Source organism: Rhinopithecus bieti, unplaced genomic scaffold (genome assembly GCF_001698545.2).
Source record: "Rhinopithecus bieti isolate Rb0 unplaced genomic scaffold, ASM169854v2 scaffold_21412, whole genome shotgun sequence".
Taxonomy (NCBI): domain Eukaryota; kingdom Metazoa; phylum Chordata; class Mammalia; order Primates; family Cercopithecidae; genus Rhinopithecus; species Rhinopithecus bieti.
This window is the reverse complement of record NW_016811643.1, coordinates 544164-562358: the sequence shown is the minus strand read 5'-3', so window position 1 is coordinate 562358 and position 18195 is coordinate 544164. Positions and strand designations below refer to the sequence as shown.

At 55.8% G+C, this 18195-nt stretch overlaps 1 protein-coding gene across 1 annotated transcript in view; it reads left to right on the top strand.

Moving 5' to 3' along the window:
• The first annotated feature begins 4944 nt into the window (after positions 1 to 4944).
• The window catches only part of ARHGEF17 (Rho guanine nucleotide exchange factor 17), a 60894-nt gene continuing 47643 nt past the window's right edge, over positions 4945 to 18195 (top strand). The window contains exon 1 of the mRNA XM_017894459.1: positions 4945 to 8551. Coding sequence (XP_017749948.1) covers positions 5354 to 8551 — 3198 coding nt within the window. The 5' untranslated portion in view covers positions 4945 to 5353. The remainder of the gene's footprint in view (positions 8552 to 18195) is intronic.

The following is an 18195-nucleotide window of genomic DNA, read 5'->3' as shown; positions in this document are numbered from 1 at the left end:
TGACCAAGCACCTTCACTCCTCTGAGCCTCTGTTTCCTTACCTGTAAAATACTAGACCTTCCTAAGTCACCAGGGGTACCAAGGGATAGAAAAGTTGGAGGAGAAATTTCATAAAGTATTGAACATACTATAACCCAATAGAAAAATGAGCAAGAGGCACAAATAGGCACTTCACATAAAAGGAAACAAAAGGCCGGGCGCGGTGGCTCACGCCTGTAATCCTAGCCCTTTGGGAGGCTGAGGCGGGCAGATCATAAGGTCAGGAGTTTGAGACCAGCCTGACCAACATGGTGAAACCTTGCCTCTACTAAAATATAAAAATTAGCTGGGCGTGGTGGCATGTGCCTGTAATCCCAGTTACTTGGGAGGCTGAGGCAGGAGAATTGCTTGAACCTGGGAGGCAGAGATTGCGATGAGCCAAGATCGCACTCCAGCTTGGGCAACAAGAGAGAAACTCTGTCTCAAAAAAAAAAAAAAAAAAAAAGAAACACAGATGATTAAAAAACATAGACGAGAAATTAGATCCCAGCTTGACAATGCCTCCTAATGTTGATCAATTGCCTGCCCTGTGCTCAAGCACTTCTGTCCATGTGTACCTGGAGTCATGCACAATGCTCAGCAAACACCTGGAAACACCAGAATGTGCATCAGCAAGACACTGGATCAATACACTGTGATATATTCACACATTGAAATAGTCCACATGGCCAGAATGGACTATAGAGGCATGCAACAGTATGGGTAAATCTTAGCAGTATAATAGTAAGAAAAAAGAAGTCCCAACAAATTATGTAAAGCAAGATGCCTTTTTTTTTTTTTTTTTTTTTTTTGAGACAGAGTCTTGCTCTGTCGCTCAGGCTGCAGTGCAGTGGTGGGGTCTTGGCTTACTGCAAACTCCGCCTCCTGGGTTCAAGTGATTCTCCTGCCTCAGCCTCCCGAGAAGCTGTGACTATAGGCATGCACCACCACACCCTGCTAATTTTTGTATTTTTAATAGAGACTGGGTTTCACCATGTTGGCCAGGCTGGCCTTGAACTCCTGGCCTCAAGCAATCCACCCACCTCAGCCTCCCAAAGTGCTGGGATTACAGGCATGAGCCACCACGTCCAGCAGGATGCCCTTTTTATAAAGTTAAGAACAACTAAAATGAAAATATATAGTTTGAAGGAATATGTAGATGCAATAAAACCATATAAAAAGGAAAGCAAGAGAATGCTGAACACAGGATTTGAGATGATGATTTTCTATGTGGTGGGGCAGCAGGAGGATGGGGGCAGAAGAACTATATAACGAGATGTGAATTATTTTAAAGTCCTAGTTGTATTGTTTTGTTTTTTGGCGAAAGCCAGTTGAATAACTGATGAGAATGTAGTGTGATCAAAATATTATAAAGAATTTAATACTGTGTGCTTACGGTCTAATTATATAGGAAAGGGGGCAATCTCAGATAGTTTCTATCTGACTTTGCAATGGAGTCAGAAGAGTCAGATTTCCCCCTAAGACAGCTCCTTCATGGAGCTTATTGCGTCTTGTCCCCGCACTCATCCTTTCTCTCCCTCTTAGGTACAGTTGCTCCTTGATTTACGATGGGGTTACATCCCAATAAACCCACTGAAAATATCATAAGTCAAAAAGGCATTTAATATACCTAGCCTACCAAACATCAGAGCTTAGCCTAACCCACCTGAAACAGGCCCAGAACACTTCCATAGCCTAGAGTTGGGCAAAAATCATCTAACACAAAGCCTATTTTACAATAAAATGCTGAATATCTCATGTAATTTATTGAATATTTTACTGAAAGTGAAAAACAGAATGATTGTATGTGTGCTCAAAGTATGGATGTACATAGCTTTTGCATCATTATAAAGTCAAAAAGTCATTAAGTTGAAACATCATGAGCTGGGGACTATCTGTACCCGAAGCCCACCAAAGCCCATCATTGGCCATGACCTGTGACCTTCAAAACCTTCCCATCTTGATTTCTCCAAGGGATTCCATGATCCTCACCTCGCTAGATCACCATGACTCACTGGGCAGATGGGCTATTGTTTTCATTACCCTTTCATAGGTGAGGGGCCTGGGGCCCAGAGGAAAGGGGGTGACCTGCAGAAGGTGAGCCAGCATAGGGTTTCTCTCTCCACTCTGGTGCCCAGTGCTCCCAGCCCCTTATCAGATGAATCATCTTGGGGCTAAAAATTGCTGTACATAATTATCCAGCACCATAAAAATTCCAGATCCCTTCTGTTCATGGAAGATAACTTTGTCTTATCCTGGATCATAAGGAGCTGGGGGTGGGAGGATTCATGAAGCACTGGAAGCAATCAAGCCACTCTCAGATTGGGTGAGCTTTCTTTGGACAGAGACCCAGTCTAGATCCTTAAACACCCTCCCTCCCCACCAAGGGGATTCCTGAACCAAAGGCCCAAGCCAGCTCACCTCAAGGCCAAGCCACAAGACTCTGGGAGGCCGTGACCTAAACCTCCACTCCTCTCTATCCACTTGCCCATCTGTGATATGGAATAAGCGTTTCTGTCCCAGAAGTGACAGGGAGGTGGGAAAGTACAAATTTCAGATGGTAGGAGTCACCATTATGGGGGGAGAGAGTGACTCCTGGGATGAGCCCTATCTCCCACCCCTCCCCAACTCACCCCACAGCACACACCAAAACTTGCCCCAAAGAGTAGAAAGAAAATACTAAAGATGGTGAGAGTCTGACATCAAATGCCAGAGCCAGAGAGAGCACTTTTGGGGAACCTGACCCACTCCTCACTTTTCAGACACAGGCAAGTGCAGGGATTTACCCGAGGTCACAGAGTAAGTCAGAACAGAGAGGCATAGGCCGGCAGGGCTCTCTTTTATCAATTTCCTAGAGAAAAGGGAGAGATTTACTCCTTGGCCCCCTCGAGGCAGAGCTGAGATGAGGTTGAGGTGAGGGACTCCCTGGATGCTGGTCTCAGACAGGAAGTGCTTTCTTGCTAGAGAGATATTCCACAACTCAAGAGGCTGCCCAGAGAGTGGAGAGTGACCTCCTCATCCTGTGGGGTATATGAGTAGCAAGTAGGTTCTGGGGTTCCAGCTGAGTCCCCCCTCTCTCATTCGGTAGTCAGGCAATCCCCGGGTGTCTACCATCCTTTCCTATCCTCCTGCCTGACTCTCTCCTCTGAACCCCATCTTCCCAGCCTAGTCTGGCCCAGCTACAGTCTCCTTGGCTGGACCCGGTGGCAGTGGGGTTGGCTGGGTAATGCCGACTGCTGACCTAACTATGTGTCCCTGGGGCCTTGCTAGTGGGGGTTGGAGGGGACAGGGCAGTCTGATTAGGCCTGAAGAAGGCTGGGCAGCACTGGAGGGGCATGGGTCAGACCAGGTTATCCTCCGTTCCTGGGGAAAGCGAGCCCAGGCCCAAGGAGGAGAAGGAGGAGACTGGGGGCTCAAAGGAGCGAGAACCTCCTTCTTCATCAGGATTTGGGGGTGCATCTCAGAGCTGGCTGGAGGAGCATGGTGTTTGAAGCCCCTAAAATCTGAATTTTAGCAGGAGCTGCTATTTCCTGACTTGCATAGTGGTCAAAGTTACTTCTCCTTCACGGCCCACAGAGAAGGGGTAATAATATTTGTCCCCAAGAGTGGTTTGTGGATTTAAAAAATAAGTTAAATAATATTGCCCATACATCATAGGTACTCGACACATTTTCATTCATTCGCTCATTCGTTAGTTGGGCCGGGAGGATGAATGGGATTTAGAGGCAAGTGGGAATGGGGGAAGGGGATGATGTCCCAATACCCAGAACAATGTGAGACTCAGACGGAGGCAGGGGCGGGAGGGGAGCTCAAGAGAGGGATCAGGGTGAAGCCAGACAAACAATCTACACTTTCCCTACCAGGAAGGTGGAGCAGCTGCGGGTAAGAGTATAGGTTTGGCAGTGGGAAGTCGAGAGCGTTCCCGTCAAAGCTCCTTTTGTGTGTAAGGCGTAAGAAGGGGCAGTGCGCTTTGCGAAGGTCTGAAAAAGACTAAGGGGATTAGGTAACGACTGAAAGTAAGTGTTCCCAGCTCTCCGTTTTTTGGGGATGAGTGCTGCTTTATCCGTCCAGGACTCCATGCGTTGAGAAAATCAGGCCGCGAGGGGGCGCAAGAGCCGCGGACTCCGGAGCGAGAAGAAAAGGGGCTCGGGGATCCAGGCGGAGAGTCCAGGAGAAGAGCCGCCAGACGGCTGGGGCAGGTGGGAGGCGTGGCAGCTGGAAAAGTAGGGGCGGTCGTGAAGGGTGGGGCTTCTGGAGCAGCGTTGGGCGGGTTAGGGGCCTGTCGGAGCCAGACAGGCGGCTGGGAGGTGAGATGGGCGGGCCGTTTGGGAGCGAGATGGGGGTACAAGGGCGTGGCTACAGCAGAATTCGCCTCAGAGGGCGGGCGGGGAGGGGGCGAGGCCTGGGCGGGGAGTAGGGCGGGGCAGGGAGCGACTGGTCCTTTAGTCAGCCCGCGTTTCTCCGGGCTCCCTCTGGCGCCGAGTCCTACCCCTTTCCTGGCCTGGGGAGTGTGCGTCTGCGTGCACCTGAATGTCAGTGTGTACGAGAGTTTGTGAGTCCGAGGTTGCCATGTTGGAGCCGCTAGGCAGGACGTGTTTCCGCGCGGAAGCTGCTGGCCCTCGGTGGGCGCGGCGCCCTGGCTGCGAGTCTGCGAAGCTGAGCACGCTCAGCGGTTGCGTGTGTCTCAGCGAGTCCCTGGGGGCAGCTCGGCCCGCTGGGCTCCCGAGGGACGTCTCTGGAGGGCCAGAGGGTCGCCTCAGTCTGCAAGTCCTCCAACAGGGTTTTTCTTCTTCGGCTCCTCCCAGATTCCCTCACAGATTCCCTCCCACCACTCGGTTCCCAGGCTCGCTCACGCCCGGAGCCCACCCCCTCTTTTGGGCGCGAGGCCCCGCCCCCCGCCCCCTTTCCTCTGCCACAAAGTTTATTTGCAACAAAAGGGTGCCAGGAGCGAGCAGACAAGGGGGAGGGAGTGGGAGCCGGAGCGAGAGAGCGAGGGGAGGCAGACAGGCCGTTGGGCAGGCGGGCGCAGAGTCGACAAACTAAACGCTGGGATCCCGCCCAGGCGGAGCCGCAGTGCCCCTGGTAGCTCCAGCCGCGGCGGGGGCTGGGCCTGGGGGTCGGCGGTGAGGCGCCACCGGGGATGGAGACGTTGCGGCCGGTGGCCACAGAAACTTGAGCTGCGGTTGATAAACCTCTGCTCCGGTCTCTGCGCCCTCCTCCCACACCCCCACGCGCTGCTTTCGGCGCGGGCCGCTGCGCTCCCAAGGAGAGGGGGCGCAGGGGGGGTTGGCCGCGGCTCCCCGAGGCCAGCCCCCCCGGAGTGAGTGCCGCCACCATGGCGGACGGGGCACCCCGGCCGCCGCTTTACCGCAGCGTCTCGTTCAAGCTGCTGGAGCGCTGGAGCGGCGGCCCCGGGCCGAGGGAGGAGGACACGGACACCCCCGGCTTGCGGCGCCGGGCCTCGTGCCGGCCAACCACGGCTGCCCCGGGCCAGCCCTCTCGGCGCGTGTCCAAGCTGGCGTCTGGGCCCCCGGCCGCCCCCGCGCAGCCGCGCCCGCTCCGCAGCCTCTCGCCGTCGGTGCGCCAACTCTCCCGGCGCTTCGACGCGCCGCGTCTGGACTACGGCTCCGCTGGGGCCCGGGACGGGGGCGTCTTCCCCGCGGCCGCGGAAGAAGCGGCCGAGGGCCCAGCGCGAGGGGCCTGGCCCAGCGTCACCGAGATGCGCAAGCTCTTCGGCGGTCCTGGCTCCAGGAGGCCCAGCGCCGACTCTGAATCCCCGGGAACGCCCAGCCCCGACGGTGCCGCGTGGGAGCCTCCGGCTCGGGAGTCGCGGCAGCCACCGACGCCACCCCCTCGGACATGCTTCCCCCTGGTGGGTCTGCGTTCGGCGCGGCCCCTGACCGGGCCGGGGACCGAAGGGAGGCTGCGCCGGCAGCAGCAGCAGCAACAGGAGCGGGCGCTGCGCCCAGCGGATGGTTTACATTCTTGGCATATCTTCTCCCAACCGCAGGCCGGGGCCCGGGCCTCCTGCTCCTACTCCTCCTCCATCGCCTCCTCCTATCGTGTCAGCCGCAGCCGTGCTGCCAGCTCCAGCGAGGAGGAAGAGGAGGGCCCGCCGCAGCCGCCTGGAGCCCAGAGTCCGGCCTACCACGGCGGCCACTCCTCGGGCAGTGACGACGACCGAGACGGTGAGGGCGGCCACCGCTGGGGAGGGAGGCCCAGGCTCAGGCCTGGAAGCTCCCTATTGGATCAGGACTGCAGACCTGACAGTGATGGGTTAAATCTGAGCAGCATGGACTCAGCAGGGGGAGCCAGGAGCCCTGAGCTCCCAGCATCTCCAAGAGCCCCTGGAGAAGAAGGACTCCGGGAGTGGGGTAGTGGCTCTCCGCCCTGCGTCCCAGGTCCCCAGGAGGGACTTCGGCCTATATCTGACTCTGTGGGAGGAGCTCTCCGTGTGGCCAAGGTGAGCTTTCCCTCGTACCTGGCCAGCCCCGCAGGCTCCTGCGGTAGCAGCCGTTATTCTAGCACGGAGACTCTCAAGGACGACGACCTATGGTCTAGTAGGGGTTCTGGGGGCTGGGGCGTGTACCGTTCCCCTAGCTTTGGAGCTGGGGAAGGGCTCCTGCGGTCCCAGGCTCGAACCCGTGCCAAAGGACCTGGGGACACCTCTAGGGCATTGAGGGATGGAGGATTTGAGCCGGAAAAGAGTGGGCAGCGGAAGTCCCTGTCAAATCCAGATATCGCCTCAGAAACCCTGACGCTTCTCAGTTTCCTGCGCTCAGACCTTTCAGAACTGAGGGTCCGAAAACGTGGTGGGAGCCCCGGGGACCGTGTAAGCAGCCCCCTAGATGGCAGAGACTCACCATCCGCAGGTGGCTCCATGGGGCAACTTGAACCTATGCCCATCCCAGCCCCAGCATCACCTGGCACGCGCCCCACACTCAAGGACTTGACAGCCACTCTGCGGAGAGCAAAGTCATTCACCTGCTCTGAGAAGCCCATGGCCCGCCGCCTGCCCCGCACCAGTGCTCTGAAGCCCAGCTCCTCCGAGCTCCTGCTGGCAGGCCCTGGTGCCGAGGAGGATCCACTGCCTCTCATCGTCCAGGACCAGTATGTGCAGGAGGCCCGCCAGGTTTTTGAGAAGATCCAGCGCATGGGTGCCCAGCAAGATGATGGAAGCGATGCCCCCCCTGAAAGCCCTGACTGGGCACGGGACGTGACCCGAGGGCAGCGGTCCCAGGAGGAGCTCTCAGGCGCTGAGTCCAGTCTGACAGATGAAGGCATTGGAGCGGACCCTGAGCCTCCTGTTGCAGCATTTTGCGGCCTGGGTACTACAGGGATGTGGCGACCCCTTTCCTCATCCTCAGCCCAGACGAACCACCGTGGCCCTGGGACTGAGGACAGTCTGGGTGGGTGGGCCCTGGTGTCCCCTGAGACCCCTTCCACACCAGGTGCCCTCCGCCGACGACGCAAAGTCCCACCTTCAGGTTCTGGTGGGAGTGAATTGAGCAATGGGGAGGCAGGTGAGGCCTACAGGTCCCTGAGTGACCCAATTCCTCAGCGCCATCGGGCTGCCACCTCTGAAGAGCCCACTGGGTTCTCCGTGGACAGTAACCTCCTGGGCTCACTGAGCCCCAAGACAGGGCTCCCTGCCACCTCAGCCATGGATGAGGGCTTGACCAGTGGTCACAGTGACTGGTCTGTGGGCAGTGAAGAAAGCAAGGGATATCAGGAGGTTATTCAGAGCATAGTTCAGGGGCCTGGCACCCTGGGGCGTGTAGTGGACGACAGGGTTGCTGGCAAAGCCCCCAAGAAGAAATCCCTGAGTGACCCCAGCCGCCGGGGGGAGCTGGCTGGGCCTGGATTCCAGGGCCCTGGAGGGGAGCCCATCCGAGAAGTTGAGCCTGTGCTGCCTCCATCCAGCAGCGAGCCCATCCTTGTAGAGCAGCGGGCAGAGCCAGAAGAGCCTGGTGCCACCAGGAGCCGGGCACAGTCTGAAAGGGCCCTACCTGAGGCTCTGCCTCCCCCTGCCACTGCCCACCAAAGCTTTCACCTTGACCCCAAGCTGGCTGACAGTCTATCCCCGAGGCTAATCCGCCGAGGCTCCAAGAAGCGCCCAGCTCGGAGTAGTCACCAGGAGCTTGGGAGAGATGAGGGCAGTCAGGACCAGATTGGCAGCCTGTCTCGGGCCCGGCCCTCCTCCAAACACGTTCGCCATGCCAGTGTGCCCGCCACCTTTATGCCAATTGTGGTGCCTGAGCCACCAACTTCTGTTGGCCCCCCTGTGGCTGTGCCAGAGCCCATAGGCTTCCCTGCCCGAGCCCATCCCACGTTGCAGGCACCATCGCTTGAGGACGTCACCAAACAGTACATGCTGAACCTGCACTCCGGCGAGGTCCCTGCCCCAGTGCCAGTGGACATGCCCTGCTTGACTCTGGCTGCACTGCCTTCTGCTGAGACCAAGCGCCCTGAGGCAGCTCGGCCTCCAGATGAGCCTGCCCCTGCCAGCAAGTGCTGCAGCAAGCCACAGGTGGTGAGTCCTTTGTAGGGGCCTTCAGGATGGGGCCAACAGAGGGCGGTGGGCATCAACTTCAGTTGGAGCCTTTTGCATTGTATTCACTGGTCAGGTGCCCAGGTGCCAAGGGTGCTTTTCTGGTCCTGGACGTGCCCATGCAGTTTTAAGAGTGTTAAAGACACAGGGCTCCTGTCTACTCGGGCCCTGTAGAAGCTTCAGTTTTCTGCTGGTGCTAATGGCAGAGGTGCTCGTCTGCTCCAGGTGCTCTGGGTGGTAATTACAAAGGATTCTTATCTTGTCCTTTGGATGTTTCTCAGGGACTGGTTTTGGAAATCCCGGTGTGGTTCTTTGTTGGAGGGATGAGTGTGATGGCACCCAGAGCAGGCTCAGTCGTTTCTCTGAGGCTTGCTGCTCTGTTTACCAGACCCTTGATAGGATGTTCGGCTCAGGGGCCACAGTTGACATGGGTTTGCCCTTCCTCATGTGGCTTTCCTATGACAGGTCAGAATATAGATGTGTTCCTGGGCCTGGGAGAATTGGGAAGGTACAAGACTTGACTTTATGGAGGAGCAGAGGGGTCTCAGGGTTCTCACTGCAGTTCTGTTCTTGCTGTGTGACATTGGCCTTTCTCTGTGACTTAATCTCCCCAATCAGGAGAGGTGGGTGGACAAAGGAGTGCCTATGTTTCCATCCAGCTGGTACTGTGCAGATTTGGGGGAGCCTGCGGGTTTGAGGTGGGGACTCTTGGGGCCTGAGTTCTGCTAGAGCCTCCTCAGATGAAAAAAGCTTCTAGATGGGGGCTTCTAGGGGAAGTTAGAGGCAGGGAGGGGATTGCAGAGGCTGAGCAGCCAGGGTCCTTTAGAGAGGTCAGGAGTGGTTCTGGGCCCCATCTTCAGGGCTGCCTCTGTGGGTCCAGGGGGTCGGTTCTTGTTTCCCCATCCTGTCTGCTTGCATCTTTTCCCCACTCTACCCCCTTCCTGGTGACTCTGAGATGCACCCCCTTTCTGCCAGAACCCCAGCCCTGGGGGCTCACTCTCCCTGAGACCCCTCCTTCTACCTTCTGGCTTCAGCTATCCCTGGAGTTGAGGCTGTGGATTCAGATGGGATCCAGATGGCATATGCCCTGGCATCTGGGTTGGGAGCTAGATTCCGGGCTCTGGATTCTGGGTTGAGCTCAAGGATGGCCAGCGGGTATTTCAACTATGGCCTGCACTCCCACTGCGCTCCCTGACTGTGTGAGAAGCCTAGAAACTATAAACCCTGGACTAATTCAGTCGCTCCGGTTCCCAACGCTCTCACGGCCCCTCTGAACTCCCTTTCTCTTTGTCTCTCTCTCCCTGTCTCCAGTTCTCCCTGGTCCTGCCTCTGGGGTTTCTCATGGAGGCTGCAGAGAGAGCAGGCAGGAAGTGGGGAGCGGGGAGTTTTGAACCTGTCCTTCCTTCTGAGTCCCAGCGAGGGCAACTCTGGTGCCTCTGAACTCCAGTGCCAGTTCTGAAGGTCGGGGAGGAGAGGAAGAGAGCAGGGCCAGTTCTTGTCAGGGGTCTTCTCCCTAGCCTCCTTTCCCATATATCTTTTCTGGGATCCTTGAAGGTTCAAATGGGGGAGACGACAGGGGTACACCAAGGGACTCAGGGAGACTGAAGGTGGCTGAGGGGGTGCTCCTAAGAGGAGGCTTTGAGACCCAGAGAGGAGGTGGGAGTTTACAGAGCTTCTCCTACCCCACCTCCCTTCACATTCTCCTCTACCCCACCCCCACCCCCGCACCCCTTTCTGGAGCTCTGAGGCAGGACAGATCTGCCATAACCTGGGCTTCTTCCTGCCATGAACAGAGGTCTCTGATCTCCAAGCCTTTGCCCACTCCAGGCCTCTCACTTTTCCAGGCCCACCTTGATGTCCCCTTACGGGGAGGGAACTGGTGAGTCTGTCATTAGAAGAGCAGGTTATGAGCTTTGCTCTTCTAATCCCTGTGTGGCCTAGGATCCATCATATCCCTGCTCTGTGCCTCACTTTCCCCTTCCGTAAAATGGGGGTAATGGCCTCTGCCTGGCAGGCTCTCTTGTATGGTGAGTGGGTGGTGTGATCTTTCCCTCTCTGGTAGCAGGAAAGAAGAAAAATGGAGGCTGCACTGCCCAGCTGCTTCTCAGCCACCAGGCTTGGCTTCTGAACACAGGGCTGGGTCCTCGTGGGCCTCAGTATAACCTGGTAGACTGCAGTAGGCTCCAAAAAGATCCATCATCTTCCAATTTCCCACCCCCTCAAAAGCCTGGAAGTTCTCGCATCTGCTAGCTTGAACCCCTCCTGCTGTCCCCTTCCTTCTGGCTCCGGGAAGATGGGGAGCAGCTGTCCACCCCCTCCTGGTGGCCTCTGTTAAGGAGACAATGTTCCCTTGTTTCAAGCCCGAGGCTCCAGTCATGCTCCCTGGGCTGTGGGTGGAGATGGCATGGTATGGACTCCAGAATAAGAAGAGATGAGAGGAGCTGTCATTCTTTGCTTCTGGCAGTCCCTGGGGACTAAGGGCCCCCTCCCCACCCCCCAGGCTGTGGGAAGTCCCTCACCCTCAGGTCCATATTCACGCTCTGTGTGGCGTTGCCCCCATTGCCGGGAGGTGGGAGGCCTGGGACCAGGCCTGGCTCAGCCTTTTGGCTCACTCAGACCTGGACAGAGTCATCTTTGGACCTCAGTTTTCCCATCTGTACAATGGAAGGTTAGACTGCCTGGTCTGTGAGGCTCAGAAAGAGGGACTTAGCCTGCAGGGGGTGTCAAGTGAAATGGGAGGAGCCAGGGGTGTGGCTGGAGGGGAGAGAAAGGCAGCTGTCTGCAATAGCCACATGAACCCAGGAGAACAGGGAGTAACGGATCTCTCATGGGTCATTTATTCCAGGAATGCCTGTCTATGTGCTGGGAGGTGAGGAGGCAGAGCTGTCTGGCCTCCCTGCCCTGCCCCTCCCACACTCTTGTTACCTCCACTGAGGCCTACCGTAGCCTGGTTGGTCAACGACTCTTCCTGTGAGGGAGAGCTTCCCCTACCCCAGCCTCAAAGTGCAGTCTTGCAGTCCCACCTTCTGCCCTCAGGTCCCTGATACCCGTTTGACACATGCCACAACTGTAGCCCACAGCAGTGAATGTCTTGTCTCTCAGCAGCAGAGGCAGATGAACTCACAGAATTTTAACATACTGGAATAGCAGTAACAAATAGCCAACATTTATCAAGTGCTTACTGTATGCCAGACACTGTCTGTTTCATTCTTCAACTGTGAAAGCTGTGGATATCTTACAGTGCAGACTTAGAGTCGAAGACTGTTGGATTCACCCTGAATCCTAGCATATCAGTGTCTTAGAGGTGAAGGGACCCAAGGAGATTGGCCTGCCATCTGAGTAGTGGAGACAAGTCAGCAGACAGTTGGGAGTGTCACCTCCACATCCCCAACAGCCTGAACAATTTCATAGTGGTTATTTAATTCACCAGAGCCGGGGTTGGGATGGGAAGAACTTTGAGACCCAGAAAGGGAGACTGCTAGGTCTAAGGTCACACAGCAAGGGCGGGCAGAGCCAGGCCCATGCACCAGAACTCTGGCCTTGTTCCTCTCCACTCACACCCCCTCCCTACCCAGCCAGCTCCCTGCCTTGCTGATGAAGGTCTGGTAACAGCTCTTCCAGTCACCCTTCTCTCTCCCCTTTTGGCGGGGAACCTGCGGGGGTAGGGGTTCTCTCCTTCCCCTCCTTGACTCTTTGTGTGATTTTTTCCATGGAAACTGGTTCTGGGGGGAAGGGAGGAGGTGATTAGGACACTCGGAATTCTGAGTGGTACCAAATATCTATAATTAAATGTCTTGTCACCCAGCAGGAGGGGGTGGGATGGGGGAGGAAAGGCAGAAGGGCAGCCCCTTTCCTCTGTTTATTCCTCATGTCTCCTCCTAACCGCTTCCTAAGGGCCCTGGGCTCTTGGGGGGAATGCTGCCCAGGAATGAGTCCTCCCCAGCGAGGAAGGGTTGGGGGATGGACTAGAGTTGAGTCTGACATTTTCCAGCCCCACGTTTCCGGGACCAGCTGGGTTTGGGAGGCGGAGAGGCTGCTGCTAATCCTGTCCCCAGCCCCCTCTCCCTCCTGCTTCCCTCCCTCCCTCCCATCTGTGATCTTTCAGGCTACACATTGCTGCCCCGCAGTAGGGTGGAGGCGCCCCCAGGTTTCCTGGGAGCTGAGACACACAGAGAGTGTAGGATCTAGAAGCCAACACGAAGGGGCTTAGGATATTGAGGGACTAGCCTGGAAACTGGCCAAGGGACTTCCTAGAAGAGGCTCTGCTTGAGCTTGACCTTGAACACTGAGAGAGAGGAAGGGGCTTTATGAAGAGGGCACAGCATGAGCAGAGGCTAGGAGATGAAAAGGAATATGGCAGGCTGTGTGCAGTAAGGGTTTGTTTCAGAGACTTGGGTGGCCCTTGATGAGGTAATGCATTCATCCATTGAACAAATACTGTCTGAGCAATGAGACATGTCAGGCCCTAGGCCTGAGAATACAGCAGCAAACAAAACAAAGGCCTGCCCTTGTGGAGCTTCCAGACTAGGGAGGAGGCCTGTCTGTAAATGGAGACATTGTGTGTCAGGGAGTGGTAGGGGCTGAGAGAAAAATAAAGCAGGATAAGGGAGTAGAGAATGACAGGGTGGGGGTACTTTAGATCAAGAGATCAGGAATGCCTGTCTGAGGAGGTGACATTTGAGCAGAAGCCTGGAGGAAGTGAGGGAGCAGGTCAGGGGGCTGAGGGAAACAGCATTCTGGGCAGAGAGGAACAGCAGGTGCAAAGGCACTGAGGTGTTTGAGAAACAGTCAAGAGGACTATATGATGGAGCAGAGAAGCAGAAGATCAGAGGTGGGTTAGGGTGAGGAAGATCATGTAGGCCAATAGGAGGACTTCAGCATGTACTCAAAGTGAGACGGGGCAGGCGCTGTTGGAAGGTTCTGAGTGGAATAGTGGCCCGGTCTGACTTATGAGTTCACGGGTCTGCTCTGGCTGCTCTGTGGGGGTAGATTGCAAGGGCCAGGTAGAGGCTGTGAGGCCAGTCAGAAGGCTACTGGAATAATCTGGACAAGAGATGATAGTGGCTGGGGCCCAGGCAGAGATGGTGGGATAGTGGGTTTCTGTCGCAGCCCCAGGGGCTCCTCAAAGGCCTGGACCCTGATGTTCAAGGCGAACACAGAGCTACAACTTCTCATATGGCTGGGCAGTGTGTGAGGGGTCACTTAGGGTGGGGAGGTGGAGTTTGACAAAGTCCCCAGGGTGGACTGGGCTTTGGGCTAGACTGGCCACCCCCTGCAGACCCACATTGGCTTGGCTGAAAGGCTAGGAGAGTGGAGCCGCCACAGGGTCCCAGTGAGGCAGGTGACAGGGCCATATCCCACTGGTATCTCCTCTGCAGCCACCATGATACTCATTTAGCTCCAGCATGCATGTCTCCTGGGACAGGGAGCTCATGCCTACCCCGAACCCCCAAGGTAGCCCCATCCCTCCCGTCTGATCCTCCAGCTAGGTGGGCATTGCCGTGGCTCCAATAGTCCAATAAAGAAGCAGGCCCAGAGTGGGCAGGGTCTGCCCAAGGCCCCAAAGCTTGAGTATGGGATTTGGCTCCAGGTGTCCTGACTCCTAGACCATACATTGGTCCCACAGAGTTCCCACTAGGCAGAGTTGGCAGGGATGGTGGTGGCAGGGTGGGGGAAGGGAGAGCCAGTGTTTCCCAGAAAGGCTTGAAGCCTTGGTGTACTTACTGGGAAATGTGCCCAGGCAGCCTGGCGCCTTGCTGGCAGGCCCTGAAATGGGGGCCCTGGGTCCCCTGGGAAGCAGGAGCCTATTGGAACTGATGTCTCCCCATGGGAGTTGATTCCCCCAACAATGTCCTCCCTCTAATTCTCAGCTCCCAGGGTCTCTGGGGCATTCTGGGGGTTGGGAGAGACAGACACAGAGGAAAACTATCAGGCTGCTGGGCTATGTGCAGTAAGTGAACCTCAGCCCATGAGATGCAGGGGTTTGGGGCCCCAACCAGAGTGCCTGAGCCCCCTGGAGGGACTTCCAGGACCCCACCTTCCAGTAGCTCTAGGGTTCACTAGGGACAGCCTAGTGTCTGCACTAGGAGTCAGGAGACCTGCGGTTTTCCTGCTGTGAGGCTTTCAATAAGTTCCATCCCCTCTCAGAGCCACAGAGCCGTCCTTGCTCTCGGGCACTAGGATAAACCTCCTCCCAGGGCTGTTGGGAAAGGACCCAGTCCTGAGCAAGATCTCGGTTGCAGAATGAAATGCTGGCAGACAGGGACCCACCACCCCACTAGGCTGCTGAGAAGGCAGGTTCAGAGTGGTGCCGGGACTCAGGCCCGGGTCTACCCCCCACCTGCTTTTCCCACCATCGGCTCCTGCTCTAGGATCCCCCCCACCCCCAGATAGGGTCTTTCTCCACACTTGTGGCAGGCTTTGGTGCTCACTCTGGGGCCTGTCCAGAAGTGTGGTGTTGCAGTTGATGGGACAGTAAACCTTTATCTGAGCCGGCATAGTGGCTCACCCCTGTCATCCTAGTACTTTGGGAGGCTGAGTGAGAGGATTGCTTGAGCCCCGGAGTTCAAGACCAGCCTGAGCAACACAGGGAGACCTTGTCTCTACTAAAAATAAAAAACAGATGTGGTGGCACAGACCTGTGGTCCCAGCTACTCGAGAGGCTGAGGTGGGAGGATGGCTTGAGCCCAGGAGGTTGAGGCTGCAGTGAGCTGTGATTGCCCAACTGCACTCTAGCCTGAGCGACAGAGTGAGACCTTGTCTCAAAACAAAAAGCAAAAACCAGACAAACAAAACTTCCTCTGGTTTCTTTCCAGTGGAGCTTGGAGAAGTTGTCAGGCAGGAAGAGGGTGAGAGGGGAGTGCAGAGTGCACCTGAGGTGGGAAGACCTGTGCTGATTGCAGAGGTCTGGGTGGTGTATTAGTGTCCTGTTGCTGCCGTAGCAAACTACACACATCTAGTGGTTGAAAACGACACAGATCTCTTACTCTCCAGTCTGCAGGTCAGAAGTCTGAAGGGTTTCACTAGTCTAAGATCCAGGTGCTGACAGGCCTGCCCACCTCTGGCAGCCCTGGAGAGATCAATGCCTTTGCCTTTACCAGCCTCTCCTGGCTGCCAGCACTCCTTGGCCTGTGGCCCCTTCCCCCATCTTCCCCAGCATCTTCAAATCTCTTGCTCTCCCCATACCTCCTTCCTCCCTCTTTTTTTCTTTTTATTTTTATTTAAGACGGAGTCTTGCTCTGTCGCCAGGCTGGAGTGCAGTGGCACAATCTCAGCTCACTGCAACCTCCGCCTCCCTGGTTCAGGCAATTCTCCAGCCTCGGCCTCCTGAGTAGCTGGGACTACAGGCACGCGTCACCGTGCTCAGCTAATTTTTGTATTTTTAGTAGAGATGGGGTTTCACCATGTTGGCCAGGATAGTCTCTATCTCTTGACCTCATGATCCGCCCTCCTCAGCCTCCCAAAGTGCTGGAATTACAGGTGTGAGCCACCGCTCCCGGCCTCCTTCCTCCCTCTTTAAGAACCCTTGTGATTCATTAGGCCCACCTGATAATTTGATAATCTTCCCATCTCAGAATCCTTAATTACACCTGCAAAGTCCCTGCTGCCATGTAAGGTAATGTATTCACAGATTCTGAGGATTAGCATAAGGATGTAATGCCAGGGCCATTATTCTGCCTACTGCACAGATAGGCAAAGGACCAGGTTGTTGGTTCCTGAGAGTCAGAGTCCCCAGCTGGTGCTGGTCCTGGGGCAGAACCTTCTAACTCAGGCCCACTGCATTTAACTTGCCATTTCTTTCCATGTTCATTTGTCATTCATTCATTTAGCAGTCAATCATTGAGCCCCGTGTTGGGCAGTGGGGACACATGGGGAAAACTTGGACACCATCCCTCCTTGCCAGGAGCTTTCACCAAGGGTCCTGGCCTCCTGAGGTGGGTGAGGTCCAGAAGCAGGCAGAGCCCAGGCCTGGTGGGGCAGGGGCAGAAGTGCCAATGTGTTCTGGGGCCAGGCCTGGCTTCCAGAGGTGGCAGGCCGTAGTTTTGCTGACTGGAAGTGGGATGAGGCCACTCCCAAGAAGGGCAGTTGATAGGAGAATTTAAATCCAGGGCAAGGAGGGAAGGTGGGCCTCTAGGGAGGGGTTGAGAGTCACGTCTCTGCCAGGTTGCCACAGCTGAGGGCAGAACTGAGAGCCTAGCAGCAAAAGGAAAGAAACGCCCTCACCCCATGTGCTGGGAGCTCCACGTGAGAATTGGTGGCATTGGTGCTGTCTGACCAGAGGACCTGTCAGGTCCCTTCATCCCTGAGAAGCCTAGGGAGGCTTCAGGGAGGTGGCATGTGGAGGGTGAAGGGTGCTGTCCAGAATGTCATCTCCGCGCATGCTGGCTTTCAGACCCAGGCAAGCACTTACCTACTCCCCTGAGGCTGTAGTCAATGGGGGCAGTATCCCCTCACTCCACAGAGGATTATTGTTAAGATTATTTTGTTTTTTGGCCAGGCGCGGTGGCTCATGCACGTAATCCCAGCACTTTGGGAGACGGACGAATCACAAGGTCAGGAGTTCAAGACTCAGCCTGGCCAATATGGCAAAACCCCATCTCTAAACTAAAAATAAAAAAAATTTAAAAATTTTAAAACACTAGCAGGGCGTGGTGACGTGCACCTGTAGTCCTACTTGCTCAGGAGGCTGAGGCAGGAGAATTGCCTGAACCCAGGAGGCGGAGGTTACAGTGAGCCAAGATTGTACCACTGTACTCCACACTCCAACCTGGGTGACAGAGTGAGATTCCGTCTCAAAGAAAAAAAAAAAAAAGATGATGATGATGGTTTTTTTTTTTTGAGACAGGGTCTCACTGTCACCCAGGCTAGGGTGCAATGGGTCAATCATGGCTCACTGCAGCCTTGACTTCCTGGATTCAAGCAATCCCTCCCACCTCAACTTCCCAGTGAGCTGGGACCACAGGCGTGCGCCATCATGCCTGGCTAATTTTTTTACTTTTAGTAGAGGCAGAGTCTCACTATGTTGCCCAGGCTGGTCTTGAACTCCTGAGCTCAAATAATCTTCCCGTCTTTGCCTCCCAAAGTGCTGGGATGACGGACGTGAGCCACTGCACCCAGCCTGCTGCTGAGATTACGTGAAAGCATGCTAAGAGGGCTTGGCACACAGTAAATGCTCAAGAAATGTTACCTCCTCCCCTCATGACTGAGATGCTAAGGTTTTATGATTCTAAGATTCTTGGCTGCTGGGCACCTCTTTCCAGCCCTGAAGCAGAAGACAAAGCTCTAGACAGGAGGGCAGGTTGGGGCCTGGCTACACCCACATAGTCAGTGGCTCCGAGCCTGGTTCTCTGGAGATGGGGAGGAGGGAGAAACCAGGACCGGAGGCTGAGCCACATGCCCACTGTCCTTGCTCCTCTCTCCAGCTCCCCCTCTACTTTTGTTGCCACCAACCCCACCCTGGGACATGTCCAGGATAGCTCAGCCCACACACGGAGGAGAGCAGAGGCAACGCCCTCTCTCCGTCAAAGCTGCCCCTCACTGGAAGCGGCTTGTGAGGCTCAGGGAGTCTGAGTGTGTGTGCCTGGTGGGCTTTGGGTTCAGACTGATAAGAGTTAAAATCACAACTG